The sequence below is a fragment of the Convolutriloba macropyga genome, chromosome 14 (genome assembly GCF_964194025.1).
Source record: "Convolutriloba macropyga chromosome 14, txConMacr16.3, whole genome shotgun sequence".
Lineage (NCBI taxonomy): Eukaryota > Metazoa > Xenacoelomorpha > Acoela > Convolutidae > Convolutriloba > Convolutriloba macropyga.
This window is the reverse complement of record NC_134481.1, coordinates 34,102,129-34,119,888: the sequence shown is the minus strand read 5'-3', so window position 1 is coordinate 34,119,888 and position 17,760 is coordinate 34,102,129. Positions and strand designations below refer to the sequence as shown.

Sequence of the window (17,760 nt, the reverse complement as noted above, 5' to 3'; positions counted from 1 at the left end):
TATTCCAACAAAAAAGAAGCTTCCGTAAACTGGTTCGAGCCTCTCACCTCCTGCATGCCTTCAACTTCTTAGTCCACTTCGCCAAATGTCACTTACTTCTATGAAATTTCTTGTGCATTTAAATCAGATTCCATAAACGTTTGAAAGCCAATGCGGTGAATTTTTTTAAGAAATGCGGTGATATGGGGTGCATTAACTTTTTTTCACAGCATTCATCGCTTTCACTACATTTCTCACGTTAATTTACCACAAAAATCGATGCGGTGAACTTTTGTAAGAAATGCAGTAAATTTCGCGGTGAATTTTTGTTAGAAAAACGGTGAAATACGGTGCATTATTGCTTTTCACCGCATTCACCGCAATCACCGCCCCAAGTTGAGGTTTTGTAATAATGTAAGATTAGCGGTGAATAGCGGTGAAAAAAAAACTTTTTTCACCGCAAAACGCCCGCATATTTAGCGTTGAATGCGCTGAGAGCGGTGAATTTTTATAAGATTTTCGGTTTTTAGCTGTGAAAAATTTTTTTCACCGCATTCCCCGGATTTCTTACGAAAAAGAAACGACCTTTCACGGGTTCGAACCACTCATCTCCTTCGTGAAAATAACTTCTTTTTAAACTGCGCCATCTGTCACTTACTTCATTAATAATTCTTGTGAACTTAAGATAAGCGTTTGAAATTAGCAGTGAATATTTGACAGGTTTGCAATTTTAGCGGTGAAAAATTATTTCACTGCATTCTGCTGGTAGTGGTGAAAATTTTTCTTTCACCGCTTAAGCTGTGAAAAAAAATTTCACCGCTTAAATATTTTTTGTCACCGCATTCATCGCATTGAGCGCAAATCTTACATTTTAACTCAAATTCACCGCAAATCTTACATCTTTTAACAATTTTTAGCTGTGACACCTCAACCTGGGCCATTTCTTACAAAAATTTATCCAAAAACATTGACCCCGGGTTGAGAAGTCACCGCTAAAAATTGCTAAAAGAAGTAAGATTTGTGGTGAATTTGAGTAAAAGTGTAATAATTGCGCTCAATGCGATGAATGCAGTGACAAAAAAATATTAATGCGTTGAAAAAAATTTTTCACCTCTTAGGCGGTGAAAAAAAAGTTTCACCGCTACCAGCAGAATGCGGCGAAAAAAATAACAGCTTTTGGCAGTTATTTTGTGTCAAAAAGTTACTTCTTATATTGTTAAAGTCTCAAGATTTTTTTTATTGGAACAAAAACCGAGCTGTGTCAACTGTAATCAAGCACCGAATATCAAAAAAAAACAAGGTTATATTAGAAAACTCCTTGTACAGAAAAATATCATTCATTTACAATTTATTTAATGTTTATAATTGATAGATTCTCTTGATGTCCCATGCTGCTGTCTCTTTTGAAAATGCTGCTGTCTCTTTTAACCCACTGACCCTTGTTAGAATTTATTTTGCAGCGACAGTGAATTAAGTTGAGAACAGAATAAATTTTTGTTGATTGCAGGTCAATTTTCAGGTGGAAGTCCAGCAAACCGATAGGCAAGCAAACCAAATTATGAAAATGAAGTCAAGTCAGCCTAAAAATTTTGGGATACCGGTATTGTAAGTTGGCTATGGCGGGCTAGTGGGATAACCGACCCACGATTTCCGGATTACATCCCACAGCGGATGAGAGGCATGGCCATGGTTAAGGCCCGTAACCCTTAGATGTCAAAAAATAGACGTGTTTTTGTTTCTTTAATGAATTGGAAAATACATTATGTAACAATAATTCTATAACTCCAAAGTTCTTTATAGTTCGCATATATAAACTTTTTAACACGTGTGATCAGATGTTCTTGATGCTAAAAATTGATGATCACTGCATAAAAGATTAACAACAACAAAACATAGTTTTCATTTTGTTTTGAATATTCAGTTTTTTTATAATTCCGGAAAAAATTTGATTTTGTCTCTTAATATGTACGCAATTAAAGAAACAAAGGGACAGAATTCTAGACGAGCAACATATTATACTCTCGGTTTCAATCCGAATTATTGACACACCTTGAGTGCAAAAAAACAATGGGAATATCGACTTAATTTAAACTATGTTAAAGGCTCATAAAAAACGAAATTTTTGTTTTTTGTGTAATTTTTTTTTACTCAATTACTTCAAATCTGTGAAAAGTTACGGCTCACAGCCCTTTTTTGGCTCTTTCAATGATTTACAAAAACCAGAACAATTAACTAACGTTGGAAGAATTGCTCTCGAACGACTAATGAGAGATCGAATCTATAGCAGCCTGCTTCAATCGTGGGAGTCGAAGGAGCGGGGAAGGGGAGTGCACTATAAAAACTAAAAAACCTATCAAGTGAAAATATCTACACCAATTTAGTGACTTCTCATTCTACATTTAGTGACTTTTAGAGTTCAACTGCTGACAATGCTGAATTAGATTGAAGTTCAAGGAAAAACAAAAAATCAGAAGATAATTAAGAAATTAAAACTGTCAAGAGAAAAATTGGTTTAAAAAAACCAACACGTTTACAATAATTACTCCAATTGTGCAGTAATTAACATTTTTCTAAATTTAGCGCAGAAAGTTTGCAAACGTTGGCAGTCGGCAATCAAGGTTGGCCAGAAAATTGGATGAAATAAATGAAATCGTGATCAGATGCGGGGCAACTGAAAAGTGGCGCTACTAAACACAGTCTACAATTTTTAAAGTGTGACATGAACTTAAAATTGCATATGAAGAAAACGAATGCTGTGCTGATGTTTAGGCACTGATTTTGACAATTTTGACTCCTGGCTGCTAATTTGAGGTTTTGCTTGATGTCTTACGTCTCTGGCGCTCCGAAAAAGGAGGAAATTAGATAATTTTTCGTGTCTTGAACTAAAAACTATCTACCACAATAATGAAACATATCCGGAAGAATTCCGGAAAAGATTCGAAGATGCTCTTCTAAAAAACAGCCTGTCAAAAAACTTGTTTTTGGTGCTTGATGACAATGAGCATAAAAGAAGAGAAAAGACCTTAAAGCAGCCTGTCGAATAACTTGTTTTTGGTGCTTGATGACAATGAGCATAAAAGAAGAGAAAAGAAGAGAAAAGATCTTAATTGAAATAAAGGAAATTTGACTAAAAAGTAATTTAGACAAAAAAAAACAGAAATTCCATTAATTTTTCAGTTTGTACCATCACAAAAACACAGAAAACAATATTTTAAGTAATTGAGACAACCTCGTTGCTCACAAAAACCCGGAAAATCCAAATTAAGCAGAAAAACATCTCTAACTTTGATTAAATCAAAAAACTATTAAATAAAAAAACTGTAAGCAATTCAAAAAAATTTGCAATCTGTTGTCAAAATTCAAAGAAAAAAGCTACCAAGGATATTGCATTTAATTTGTATTAGAAACTGCCCAACAGCATTAAACTTAAATTCAGCAACAAGTAAAAGCGATGAAAAACCAATGAGGGTCCAAAAATTGCTTTAAAAAGCCTAAAAATCCGAAAACGTTGAAAACCTTCAAGTTAGCGTAAAACTCACTTTAATTACCAACAATTTTTGAAACGCTATCAAAACACGCTGATAATTATAATTATTATTATTATATAATATTATTTTTTAGACAACATAAATTATTTCGAAAATAAAAAAAACAGCTTGAAAGAGCCGCGTGTGAACAAAAAAATTTGCTCAATTAGCAAAAAAAAATTTCACAACTAGTTTCTCGCTCAAAAGAAGGTACTTTCTTGAGCGAGAATGTAAAAGAACTACTTTTTCGCTCAACTAAGTTTCAAAAGAAAGTATGAATGAAAGAACCATTCTCTTTTTTCTTCGCTCGTCGAATTTATTCACTGAAACATCTTTTTCAATCTGTTTTCACTCCCTTGACTTACGGCTTTCTTGCTCGCTCACTTATAAAAAAAAATAACACAAAACCATAAAGCCCCTTCCGGTCTTAAGAAAACAGAATACCAAAAAACGTCTTCGAGTGTTAACAACAGAAAACCATAAAGCTTCTTCGAGTCTTAAAAACAGGAAACAATAAAGCCTCTTCGAGTCTTAATAATTACATTAAACAGGATGATCGTCAGGGGCTGTTAATTTATATTTTCATATATTTTCAAAATAGACTGATATAATTTTTCAAAAAAAATTGTGATTTTCATGTGCTGAATTTGTCCTGCTTCCCTAATTCTCAAATGTCATCTCAGAATTTTTCCAAACTAAATTGATATCTTAGTTCGAATTTCTAAAAACAATTATAATGACGAAAATCGAAATATTTCCTCGAAATAATTTATCAGCATTTTAAGTTGATATTCCTCATTCGTATTGACTAACCCGTCTCTTACTTAATCTTCTACAAGAAATCTTATGATTACAAAACAGGCACATTTTGTTCAAGTGCATAGTTACAAAAAAAAAGTATTTTGTTCACAGGGGGTTAGGAGGAAACATTTGCAAAGATGATAACACTAATAACTAAATATCGTGTCCATTCCATAGGCATTACTTCCTTTTGCAGCCGCCTCTATCACTTTGTGCAGTTGCAGATCAGACTCACTCTTTGCTTCCATGTACTTGAAAACTGTCAGTTTCTCACACACCTGAACAAATAGGGAATAGACAAATTTTAGCGGGATCGGACCCGGGCCGAGGAATTTTTGCAAAAATATGTAACATAGGCTGCGATGAAAATTTAGAAATGCCACAAAAATGTCATTACATAATTGAGCAACGAAGTAAGAGAGTTGATCTTACATAGTTTTAACGCATTCAACGCCCAGGTCTAGACCTTGACTTATGAAAAGACTAAAAGTCTAGTGTGGGGGGGGCAGTATTGACTAAAATTACACGGTCGAGGTTCCTAGTTAAAGTCGAGATTCAGTCGCCAGCGCGCTAATCTGGCATATTTTTGCCTTTCCTATGGCTGACGCATCAACCAGGGCGCATAAAACTGAATACTGAACCGTTTTTTAATCAAACTCTGCATTTTAAAAATTATTTTTAGGGAGGGGGAGGGGGAGGGGAGTGGAATGAAATGGAAGAGCTGTCAAGAGGTTGTCCTGTATTGACTTTAAAACAATTTAGGGCTTCAACGACCAGTTTGAGAGTGGTAAGTCATTTATGATCAAATTACTAATCGCGCAATCAAGTTCTGACAATTCTACCCTCATGAGCGTAATAAATGACGTCACACGCATGAGTTCTGGAGGTTCTGGAGTTATTAGAAATCAGTCTAAATTCAGTGAAAAATGGTGAAATCTACTGACCAGTCTGGGTCGAAATTTGGATTCCCCTTTTGGACACCAGTTGATCAAAATAAGCTCTCGTGAATTTCCTCCCCCAATCCTTGAATAGCAGAAGTCGTAAACTACTAATACATTTTCCGTCTGGTTCTTCAGGTAGTTCACGCAGCATTTAAAGTTTTTGTTTGAAGAACAGTCGTCCACTTTGAAACAGAGGCAAGACAATTTACCCAAACACCCGGGTTTAGCAAACTAACTTGGGAGTGGATATCGAATTACTCTAGAGGGTCGTATTAAAATTCATGGTTATCGATCATTACACAAGATTTAGCTCATTTTGCGGAGATGTATACTTTGCACCATCCGCTGGCTACCGGTTTTAGGACAAAACACCTAATGTGGCGATTCTTAACCAATTAACATTGGGCGAATCGCTCTCAAACGAACAGCGAGCTGTTGGCTTCGGTAGCAGCGAGCGGGGGCTTGGAATGCTAGCATTAAGGGGGGGGGGGGGGGGGGTAGGAGTGGGGTTCAAGCGGTAAGGGAGACGAGATGGGTCGAAAACGCCAGGTGGACGGGGGAGAATTGAGGGAGAGGTGATTGAGGTGGCAAACTTTTTAGACTAAGGGAAAAGACTCAAAGCAGTTTTGGTGAATCGCATACTTAGAGACTAGCAGGGCATAAGACTCAAAGAGAGCTGCTCTGAAACTTAATGCCGTCTGGTTTTGAGGACAGACGAAAAGTTTTAAAAAAAGGTCAGACGAAAAATTGGTAAAGCAAAAAATTCCAATAAAAAGACAACAGAACTAAAATAATTGCCACAAAATTCAGAGCAATTCAGAACCCAAATTTACCCAATGCTTTAGCCTATTTTTCAAACTACCAGAACAATTATTAAACAAAATATTATCAAACTGAGCCAGCTTACAATGTATTAGGTATACTGATCAGGTTTTAAATGTAAAACTGCTAACCATGGCTATGTTTCAGTGATCCTTGGGACATAATAGAAAACTATTACAACCAAACATAGGAATAAATTATCATCTTAAGTGTGATGAAACATGTTTGTAAAACTTTTGGTCGGATTATTGAATGAAAGCATCAAACGAAATAAACTGGGTAAATGGCATTGGATATACTGTCACATAGGGTATAATTGCATTGGGTATTTTCTGATGTCATAATGCCCAGCTCTAGGTGCAGACTCATAAAAAGTCTACACTGTAAAGTAACAGTGAGCACAATAGTTGCACGTAAAATTTCGGTGGCAAAAAAGCAGACTGAAGAAAAGACTATTGGTGGAACCATGAAAAGACCTTAACTCGACTTTGTTGGTTTTGAAAAGACTAATGGAGGACTCATGAAAAGACCTTACTGGGTCTTCAAAGCTCAAATGAGTCCAGTATGGTTTTTTCACAGTACCTTTTGGTCGAGCATCGTCTTTTCATAAGTCTGTACCTAGACATGGGTGACAAATAACGTGTCAATTGAACATAAATGAAAGGAATACCAATTTTAATAAATGAATCTTAATGAAAGAATTTGCAAAGAGATTACTAATTGCTGGCTAAAAAACTGATTGGGGATAAAACCTCGGCTTCTAAGAAAGTTGATAATTCAAAAAATATATTAATTTAACAATTAACCATATAAAATGAACATAACTGCAATATATTAAATGGAGCGGTTACGCATTTCATTTTCGACTTTTTTCTTTTTTAAATCAATTCACGACTATTCTTTACCACATTATTAGAAGTGTGTATCTCAAAAAATATTGATTTAGATGAACATCAATATATGTGTCCTAAAAATATTAGCCTGAAATAATAAGAAAAATTTTTGTCAAAGAAATAGGAGCGAGCAAAAAATCTTTTTTTGAAGAGCATTTTCTCTTCAAGTAACAATTTTATTACAATTTTATATAATATTTCATTTCCTATATATTCTTTTTAATATTACTCTTTGCTCTAAAATTGCGGGTATTATGAAATATCTTCATTTCTCAGCGAAAACTTGGATACTCCTATGGACACTTTGCAGGCATTAATAGAAGAAGCCGATGAAAAAGACTAGTGGCAGCAACTTTTTTCTATCGAATACGGTGCGCGCAACGATGGATATATTGCGCAAGAGAAACAGTGGATAAATTCTTTAGGTCAACCTGAAAATGAAAGTTTCTTTCTTCTCTTTTTAGATACGGCTAAGCCAAGTTGCGAAGTTCGATTGAACGCTTGAAAACAAAAAACCTTTTCCTTTTCACAAAAAATTGGCAAACAAAACAACAAAGTCAAAAGTTTTGAAAACTGATAAGTCTTTGAACTTCAGTCTCTCTCTGTTTGGTTGAAGCATGCAATTTTTATACGGTTACTTGATAGATTACTTTGTTTTTGGAACTAATGACTTATTTGAACCAAGCAGCTGGTCAAAAAGATGTTTCAACTCAGATCAATTGTATCCAGACAAATGTCAAAAATTGTCAGATTTTCATTAACAAAAAAATCAAACTATTTTGAAGCACAAATAAGTTGCAATATCTGCTTGAAAACGGCGTTTCATTACCTTTAAAAAATTTCAAAAACACAAAAGACTAATTTTGCATTTCAGGAACAACAAATGTAGTTTTCAAAATAAGGTTCTGATGTTCAAAACTGTGAACTGCAAAGAATGACATCGACGTCAATTTGTAAGTTCTAAGAACTTCAAGCAGCCATTATTGACGTGGAAAAGATTGTCATTAATGAAAAATATCAAGTTGCTTAGCAAAAAAACCAACCATTTTTTGATGTTGAGTTCCTCAAAAATCTGCAAAGCAAAATGTTGTGAGATTTCATACTGTTTCCACTTTTTGAAAATCATTTTGTTTTTTTAAAAAATTGTGTTTTGGAAACGTACAAAAACTTCAACTCATCGCAAGTATAACAGTAGGATTTGAACTAAGAGCCAGACGAAACTTTTGCTAAACATATCTGTTGTCTGATAGCTCAATTTTTGGTGTTTTTTGCTCAGAAAGGCCTCGCTTTTCCACATAATTGTTTTTGATTAATTTAGTTACAGAGAAAAAAAGCAATAATTTTTTAGTGCTTAAAAAAATTAGGTTGAAAAAATATATCGTTAGTAAAAATAACTTTTATTTTCTTTTCGTTTCCTTGATTATGTGTATAAATGTTGATATATTGATACACACACACACCCATATATATATATATATATATATATATATATATATATATATATAAATCTGTTCCCTTTGATATTGAAAACTCAAAAGAGGCAATGAGTCTCAATAATTTTGTATATTACATGAAAAAAGCTCAGATGGAACATGACGTACAAAAAAGATTTTTATACTGTTTTCTTATACTGATAAAAGAATGAACACGTGTTTCCTCAAATTCACAAATATATGATTTAAATAATTCTTTCTTAAATCATATTTCTGACAAATTTTTCAACCATTTGAGAAGACATAAAAAACAGAAATGTTTCTGCTTTCACATAGAGATAAGAATAGATAAAAAACTGAGAAGCCAAAATAATTTTTTGAAAAAAAATTAACCCATTTTTCACTAAGAGACAAGAAATTCAAAGGACTCTCTCCAACTTTTGATATACTTTTTGCAAAATTTTCATCAACACGTCTTTTAGTCAGCACACCCAGGAGCAAAATGATATTAAAATCATAAACCACTATGTCAGACAAAATTCTCTCTAATGTCAATCGGGGCTCCTTCTACTGGATCTTGCTTCAGCCGGAATTGAAGGGGTTGAATGTAGAGCTGGCTTGAAAATTCATTATCCAAATTCATTATTTTGTGGAAAATATCCTAAAATTTGCTTATAAAAGTTCATTTACTTCCTTATCAAATCCAAGCAACACATCTCATTAGATTTGAAAATTTCAACTACGTGGTCTTTTGAAATTGATAAAAAGCAAAAAAAAACAGTTGAATGCCTTGAAACGTTTAACCTCGTTTTTCCTATAAAGAAGCAAATAATTGAAAGCGTCTTTTCATCAGTTGCAATGTCTTTTCAGTTGCAACTGTTTTTTGTTTCCAATAATGTATAGATAGCCAAAAAGGATACCATGAAAAAAACAGCTTAACATAAAGAGCTTGATAACAAACATAGCCTGCATATTACCGAAAAATAGCCTACATTGACCACATTGACCGACGCTTCATTTGAAAGAGTTAGAGAAAAAATGGTGGGAGCCTAATTTTCTTCTAATTGTCAAATTTGAATGGCTCTAATCAGGTGATCTGTTGAATTAAAATGGATAGATATTGAAAATTTGGCCTCTGATTTGGAGGATTATTGCTAAAAGCTTAGAAGCTTATTGTTAAAAGCAGCTGATAGCGAACTCTAAGAAACTTAACGCAAGAAGCCTTAACGCAAATGATAGTTTTATTGGTTTATCCCGTTTCATTATCATTTTTTTAACTTCCGCGTAATCGTGTAAATCTGCTGTAAACTTTCAAAATCCAAACGGCTGATTTGTGTAAAACAAAAAACGAAAAAGGATTGAAAATACATAGTCAGAACAATTCCAGAAACGACTCGAAATCTTCTTTGCAACAAACAATACAATAGTTAGCATCTGCTGGTTGAACGCATCAAAGCTGAAGAAAAGACAGTAATAAGTCAAATAAAAACTCCAGAAAACGTAAATTCTTCACAATAATTAGGAAAGTTTGAAACTATTTCGATATGGTAAAAGTAGACAAACAAAGAATATTGTTTGCTTCATCGAGATTTTGAATTTATTTACACAATATTAAGTAAATCATAATAATGTCATAAGCATTTCTAATTTTAAAAAAAGAAATAAAACTGTCAGAAATTGAGAGAAATTTTATAAAATTTCTCCGTTTCGTCAATTTTACAGAACAAAAAATGTTTTGTTCTAAAACACTTCGATTCAACACATAATGGGAAAAACTTAGGACAGTTAGTGTTTCTTTTGTAAAATAAAAGCCTAAAAGCAATTCAATGGGCAAAATATTGCTCAATGGTCTGAAAATTTGAAAAATAGTTGAAAACCATCCAGATTTGCGTAAAAATCCCTTTAACTGCCAAAAAGGCTCAAAACACTGTATAATTAGCTTTTAGACATCGTAAAAGTATAAAACAATGAAAACAGAATGAACAAGCAGCATGTGAAAAAAAATTGCATACTTAGCGAAAAATTTTGACTAATATTTTTCTCGCTCATATTCAGAGCCAATAATTTTTTCACACTTTCTACCCTACTGTACAGTATCTGTGTAAATTGGCCAGGTATGACCTTTAAAACAGCCACTTCCATCATTTGCAGGTGTCAGTACAATAAATCCATGTGCTTCTCCATTGAACTTGATTTGGTTGATTTTTGTCCTCATCTCCTGCCAGCATTTAAACATTGGATCTTGCTCATCCTGAAAATAAACAAATGGTAGATCACAGAATCGTCCCCACCTGAAAAATATCCAAAAGATGTCAACAACTTGTAGGAACTAGTTAGGTATTAATAATTATTCTAGTAAGTTGATATATTAAGAATTGATCCCAGACGTGCCAACTCTAAAAAGTGACATGCTCAGAGCTCTGATACAGAACTGATCCACGACATGTAATTTCACTGAATCAGTACTGATTAAGACTTGCAGTTTGACTTTTTCAGTGTTCTGTTCTACCGTACCGTACGACCGTTATAAATACTACCTTTATGTACGGGTAACGTATAGTTTCCAAAAGTGAGCTGAAGTGACAAAACAGCTCAAAACAAACATAAAGGACAGTTGAACAGCAAAAATTTTATGAAACAAGGAAATCTTGCCAACATTTCAACATGTAATCTGCACGAGCTCCATATGAAATTATGGTTAAATCCAATACCCATTTCGATTCTCTACAGAAACGCCATGTCTCAATCAACCCACTATTGATAAACTTTTCCTTGGGCATCACCGGATAAGAGCTACGATACACTTCGCACGATTACGTAATAAAGTGATAACTTATGATGAATGCTTGAAACTTTTCATTGTACTGTAAAGAACGCAGAATGTGGACCAAATTGTAAATCAGTTTCATGCTATATCGGTTTTTTGGTACAAAATTTCAATTACCGTCGTTGATTTTGAGTAGACCGAGTGCCCGGGTGATTTATGAAGTTGAAAATTTGCAATCATCTGGGAAGCAATCTTGTAAGGGAACACATACGGGTACCAAACAATATCCTTGCAAATTTATCTTTTCGCTCGCAAAAACCATTTTCTTGAGGATAAGTCAACTGAAAGTTAGAAGTCAACTGTATGGATAAACCATTTTTTGTCGTTTTATTCGCTCTTTTTGAATTCGAATACTGAGCAAGTCTTTTTTGACCTTTTTTTTCTCTGAAGCTATTACATTACTGGATATTCTTTCAAATCTCACAGTTACTGGGTATCTTATCAAACGACGATCAAAAAATCTTTTGTTTTTTGAATTCATCTCGAACATTTTTCGTTTTTTAAAGGCATCAAAAGAAGATATAAAATTCTTATTGGGTATTCTGCCTGCTTCATCACCAGTGAGATCACTCCAATCTTATCTACTCACTTTATTCAATTTTCATTTTCAGGTCGAACGAAAAATAATGCTTTAGATTTTTTTTAAACTCCCAATGAGAGCAAATACGCGTTATCACCATGTTTTCTAAAAAAGTTCTCGAGAAATGCAACAAAGAGGAACTAATTGCAAAGCTTTTGGAGACCTATGAAAAAATACAAGAAAAAGACAATATCATAACAAAACTTGAAAAAGATCTTATTAACTATGAAATGCAAAAATTAACTGTCGGACATCAAAAAGAAACTATTGAACGCATGGAAAAAGATATCGAATTTTTCAAAACACAAACTACTAAAGTTATTGATAATTTACTTGAGAGACAGGAGACGTCAAAAAGCAACAGTCATGTTGATCCTCCACTGAAAATTTATCAGCCAAAAATGGTTCCCCGATTTGCCAAGCAATTAGTTATATCTGATAGTACTTTTCGGAAAGTAAATCAGCATGACATTTCGCAGCAGACTGCAATCCACTCATATTCATCTGCAACCATAGGAGATATTTCTAATGTAGTTGATTGCTATTCCCCTGGAGCCAAAACGGAAACGTTAATTGTACACGTCGGTCATAATTCAATTGACAAAGGTGTTTCTGGACAGGAGGCAGCGACTCAACTCAAAGAAACAGTCGACAAATGTATGCAAAAATTCAAACCTCATCGTGTTGCTATAAGCAAAATTGGTCCGGTAAAAGATGGTTGCTATGGAAGGAAAACAAACAACGAGGAAATATCAATATTCAATGACCATCTAGAAATGATAAGCCTGGAGCTTGATGGATCCTATCCGTGGTCACGGATGGAGGTTTTGGAAAATGCGCTATCAATTGATGATATATGTTTTGATGGAGTGCATCCCAATAATGGTGGTATAAAAAATCTGGTAGAAAATATACGTCATTATAATATAACACACAACCTACCGGCATCACAGAATACAGTTCAACATCGGAAATTGCATAGAAATTTTAACTTTGCTTGATTTGAGTAACTTTATTTTTTGACATGATACTTTTACCGTTTGTTTTAACTTTCTGGTTTTTTTTGGGAAATATGAAAGACCAGGTATACATTAGGCAACGTTACTTAACTCAAATAAATAAGGAACATGATAATTTAGAAAATGTGCTGATTTATTTCCAGAGAATGCTGATTTTATTATTCATTGCGGCTGTTCGTAGTGTTTCACGATTTACTAACAGAAATTTTTTGCTTCTCTGTGGTGACATAGAAAAAAATCCTGGACCCTATGACTCAAAACTTTCTTCTTTGGATGATGCTATATTTGGCGCTCAAACTGGCATTAAATTTCTACTTTTCAACGCTCGTAGCATACAGAATAAGTATCAAGATATATCAAACTTGCTCCAGCAGCTAGATTCGGAAACTTTTGTTATTGTAACTGAAACTTGGATGAGCGAAGATCAAAGCTGGAATATAAACCTCAGCGCTGAGCACAATTTTGTGCATAAAAATCGGTCACATCAAACAGGAGCAGCTAAGGGTGGGGGTGTAGGAATATGGATTCCAAAGAAAATAAATTTTAAACGCAGAAGAGAATTTGAGTTAGCTGATCCGAAATTTTTTGAAACTTTGTGGCTGGAGCTAGGCAACCCTTTAACTGAAAAATGTCTCATTAACATCTCCTATTGTCCAAATCAAAGCCTGGGTGACTTCTTTTTAGACGAAATAAGTTTAGAGGTTTCTAATGCGTTCTCAGCTACAGATAATATTCTCTTTTTTGGTGATTATATCATTGATATGTTGAGCGTAAATGGGCAGAAAAGCCTTCAGAATTTTGCGGCGGGACTAGGATTACAGTTATCTAATATTGAAATTCCTACACGCATAAGCAAAAATAAAAAAAGTTACAAAGTCTGCTTACCTCCTTTCGATATTGATCATAATGTATTTTTTTTCAGAGCAAACTTTTTTTGTTAGAAGAAAAACAAAATTTTTTTTATACGAGATACAAAAAATTTTGTCGAGGAAAAATTTAATAGAGATCTGGCTCTTGCAGATTGGAGAACAGTTTATCAACAAAGAAACTGCGATGAAATGTTTGCAGAGTTTAACAAAATTTTTCTGACAATACTCGAGAAAAATGCACCAACAGAGAAGAAATTAGTTTCTAATATAAAAAAGACTACTTCAGAAAAACCTTGGATGACAAAAGAAATTAAACATTTAGTTTCTGAGAAACATCGTTACTTCAATGAGTACAAATTGACACAAAGTGCTGAATCTTTTGCGTCATTTAAAAAATATTGCAACCTTGTAAAAAGAAAGTTAAAAGAAGCACAAAATCAATTTTCAGAGGATTTTTTTTAAGAAAAATGAAACCACAAAAGAGAAATGGAAATTCTTTAAGAAAAAAATTGGAAAGAAAAATAACAGTCCAAACATCACTGAAATTGATGAGAATGGTAAAAAAACGAAAGACAAAAAATCAATATGTAACGCTTTTAACAGAGTCTTCAGCGAAATGGGCATCTACAGAGAGCAGATTGTTCCATTGAACGTCGAAAAAATGGAGCGAACTTTTCAAGAGTTTAATTTTAGACCTTTTACTTTGAGGGAAATCTATAAAGTTTTTGACAATCTAGACAACAACAAAGCACCAGGGCCGGGATTCATCAATGCTTGGGCATTGAAATCCGGAAAATATGCTATTGGGACACATCTTCAGATTATATTTAACGATTGTATTCAAGAGAAAGTTTTTCCAACAATTCTTAAGGATGCACACATCACACCAATTTTCAAAAAAGGAGATATTTCTGTTTTAACTAATTATCGTCCAATTTCTGTAACACCAACTTTTGCAAAAGTTTTTGAAAGGCTTTTACTTAATCAGTTATTAGAATATCTTGAAAAATTTGCGCTCTTGAGCAAAAAACAATTCGGTTTCCAATCTCGAAAGTTGTCTACTGATGCTGTTCTTTACTTTATTGAGAAAATAATAGGAAATATGCAAGATAATGACACAGGTGCTGTGTTCTTAGATCTTGCAAAAGCTTTCAATTCTAATTCACATGAAATCTTTCTCAAGAAAGCTGAAAATTTCAACCTCTCTCAATCAACAATTTTGCTTCTCAAATCTTTTCTCGAAAATCGAACACAATGCGTAAAACTGGGTATTGACTTATCAGATAAATTAACTATTAATCATGGTGTTCCACAAGGAACTGTGTTAGGACCTCTTATTTTTCTGTTATATGTCAACGATTTTTCTGAAAAGCTGGAAGGTGAAAATGATGTTGTTCAATTTGCGGATGACAGTAGTATTATATCCAAATTTGAACGTAATGAAAATATTCCCCAAAAAATTGAAAAGATTAGAACAAACAGACAAATACCTGACAGAGAATCAACTCACATTAAATGCCGATAAAACAGAGATGTTATTCTTTACAGATCATACTAATTCGGATCCAGAAATTTCTTTTAAAGGCGAAGTTATCAAACCAGCTCATGCATGTCGTTATCTGGGAGTACAAATTGATTCAAACTTAACCTTTGAAAATCACCTGAATACAGTTTTAAGCAAAATGGCTAATGCAATTCGTTCTTTGTATCTTGTAAAAAATCAAATACCTTTGAAAGTAAGAATCGATGTTTTCAAGTCAGTGGTACTCTCTCATCTCTCTTTCAGTGGAGTATTCCTCCAAACTCTTACAGTGAAAAACATAAACCGCATAAACAGGCAAATTAACTGGGGAATAAAAGTTTGTTATATTCGTCAAAAATTTGACAACTCCATTGATCTTCTCATTAAGGATCGTATCCTACCAGCCGAATTGTTTATCTCAAAAGTTAGCCTAATGAAGCTACAAACAGATATAAAACAATGGGAAACATTCGAAAATTTTAAAATGTTCACTAGTCGCCATAACGCCAGACAGAACAACAGAACAAATCAAATTATTATAAAAAAAGAAAACGAAAACGAAGTGGAGTAACAAATCTTTAATCTTGAAAAGCGTTCAAAAATGGAACAAATTGCCCTCTTCAATAAGAACTTTTAACAGTAAAACTTGCTTTAAAAATGTTTTAACCGAGTTTTTGCTCGATCAACACAGGAGAGTACCCGTTAATAGACAAATAGGAGCCTTCAAATCCTATTTTACCTATAAAAACGAACAGCCACAATTTGAAGATTACTATATTAATAACAATGCTGATTATTTTATTTAACATTTTAGGGCATGTAGAAATCTAACCTTAGGGTTATAGTCTGAGTAATTTACATGTTTCAAAAAAAAATCTTTCAAGCATTTCTATTCACTTGCTAGAATTCTGCCAAATTTTTGAATCGCTGACCAGAATCCTGCAAGCTTTTTAAAAAGTTTTGGAAGAGAACTTGCAAGATGAATTGATGAACTTGCATGAATCTTTCAATTCGAATGGACATGAAAAGGGCTGGGCCTTGCAGAAACATTATCCTAGCGTTAGTTCGCACCTTTTAAGCTTCTTTGACGGCTAGAGACAGTGCATAATTGAGCTACAAGAAGAATACAACGAAAATTCTAGCCATCAAGGTAAAAACTGATCCAGAAAAACAAAATCTGGAAAAATGTACACTTTGAGGGTTTTGCAGACAACAGCGACAATCTTTCAATTTCCATAATTAATCTGAACCAATTTAAAAAATGAAATTCTATCTTATAACTTCCATCTTAAAAAATAATACATTTGAAAACAAGCATGAATAACGGGCAATTTCAAAAAATGAATACCGGGCAAATTTTAGTCTCGTTTGAAAAATAACTACAGAAGGAAAAAACAGAAAAAGAAACAACAGAATCAAAACAGCATCATTTAAAACATTTAATAAACAAATCAAATTGAAATTCACTAGACAAAAGATTGTATCTGCTTAAATTTCGACCAGGTAAATAAAACGGGGTAAAGTTCAAACATTGAAAACAATTATCTCCAAAACCATCACAACAATCAGCTTTCAAACGAATGGAAAGATAGAGATAAATACAAGGAATATATTATATACAAACACGAAACGATTTTCAAGTTTTGATCAGTACCTCTGCAGTGAAATGCACTCCTTAATTTGACCAATCAGTGCTGATCACTTTAAATCATAATACTTGTCTTGACAAGTCTTAATCTTTACGCTTTTAACAACCAAAGAAAATTTTTGTAAAATCATTATTCACTTTTAAAAATTCATTTCAAAATCAACTAAAGTTGGTCAAACTTTTTTACGAAAAATATGTTAAAATGACCAAGCTACTGCTGATATGAACATTTAAAAACTTTAAATGACCTACATATCGCATAGTCAACAAATTCTGTTTCAATGTGCGGAATAGAGTGGCCATGTAGGTTATACTAAAGCAATGTCAGAAATTTTTTTATTTTCCATCAAAAGAACTTTGTGGAAGTGCTTGTGTTTTCTTGTGCGTCTTTCTGTCGCTGCGAAAGAAAAAGAACACTAAAACATTGTTCTAAAGACTTGACTAAATACTTGCCAAGACATAAGATTTGATTCAACACGTGCCAAGATAATTGAGACCAGAAAAAAAAATATAACGCTTCTTGAGAACAAGAACAAGAACAAGAAATTAAAAGCTGTTTCTTTTATAAATCTTATAATGGTTCCTAATGACTCAACTGACTTCTGGCATTAAATTCGGTTTCCAGTTGCGTTGTTATTTCAGTAAACAAAAAATTTTAAGCTGTCAACATTTAATTTTGCCTTCCAATAAGAAAAAGAAAAAGGGAACTCAGAAACAAAATGGGAAGAATAGAAAATCCAAATTTTGTCGTAAATACCTTCGCAAAAACACCTTTTTTGCTGCCTGTTGCTTGTTCTTAGTGGTCTAACTAAAAAAAATTGAAATGAATCGCTAAAACATTTTAAATAACATAACTCAAGAAAAAAATTATTTTATGAAAGAGTCAAAATTTGTTTTTC

General features: G+C 33.3%; 1 protein-coding gene across 2 annotated transcripts in view; it reads right to left on the bottom strand.

Annotated features, from left to right (window-relative positions):
• Positions 1-4,415: 4,415 nt before the first annotated feature.
• The window catches only part of LOC142353293 (uncharacterized), a 37,746-nt gene continuing 24,401 nt past the window's right edge, over positions 4,416-17,760 (bottom strand). For both annotated transcript variants that reach the window (XM_075405525.1, XM_075405526.1), the window contains exons 3-5: positions 10,518-10,647; positions 5,252-5,430; positions 4,416-4,585 (exon numbers count right to left, since the gene is read on the bottom strand). In XM_075405525.1, coding sequence (XP_075261640.1) covers positions 4,454-4,585; positions 5,252-5,430; positions 10,518-10,647 — 441 coding nt within the window. In that variant the 3' untranslated portion in view covers positions 4,416-4,453. The remainder of the gene's footprint in view (positions 4,586-5,251; positions 5,431-10,517; positions 10,648-17,760) is intronic.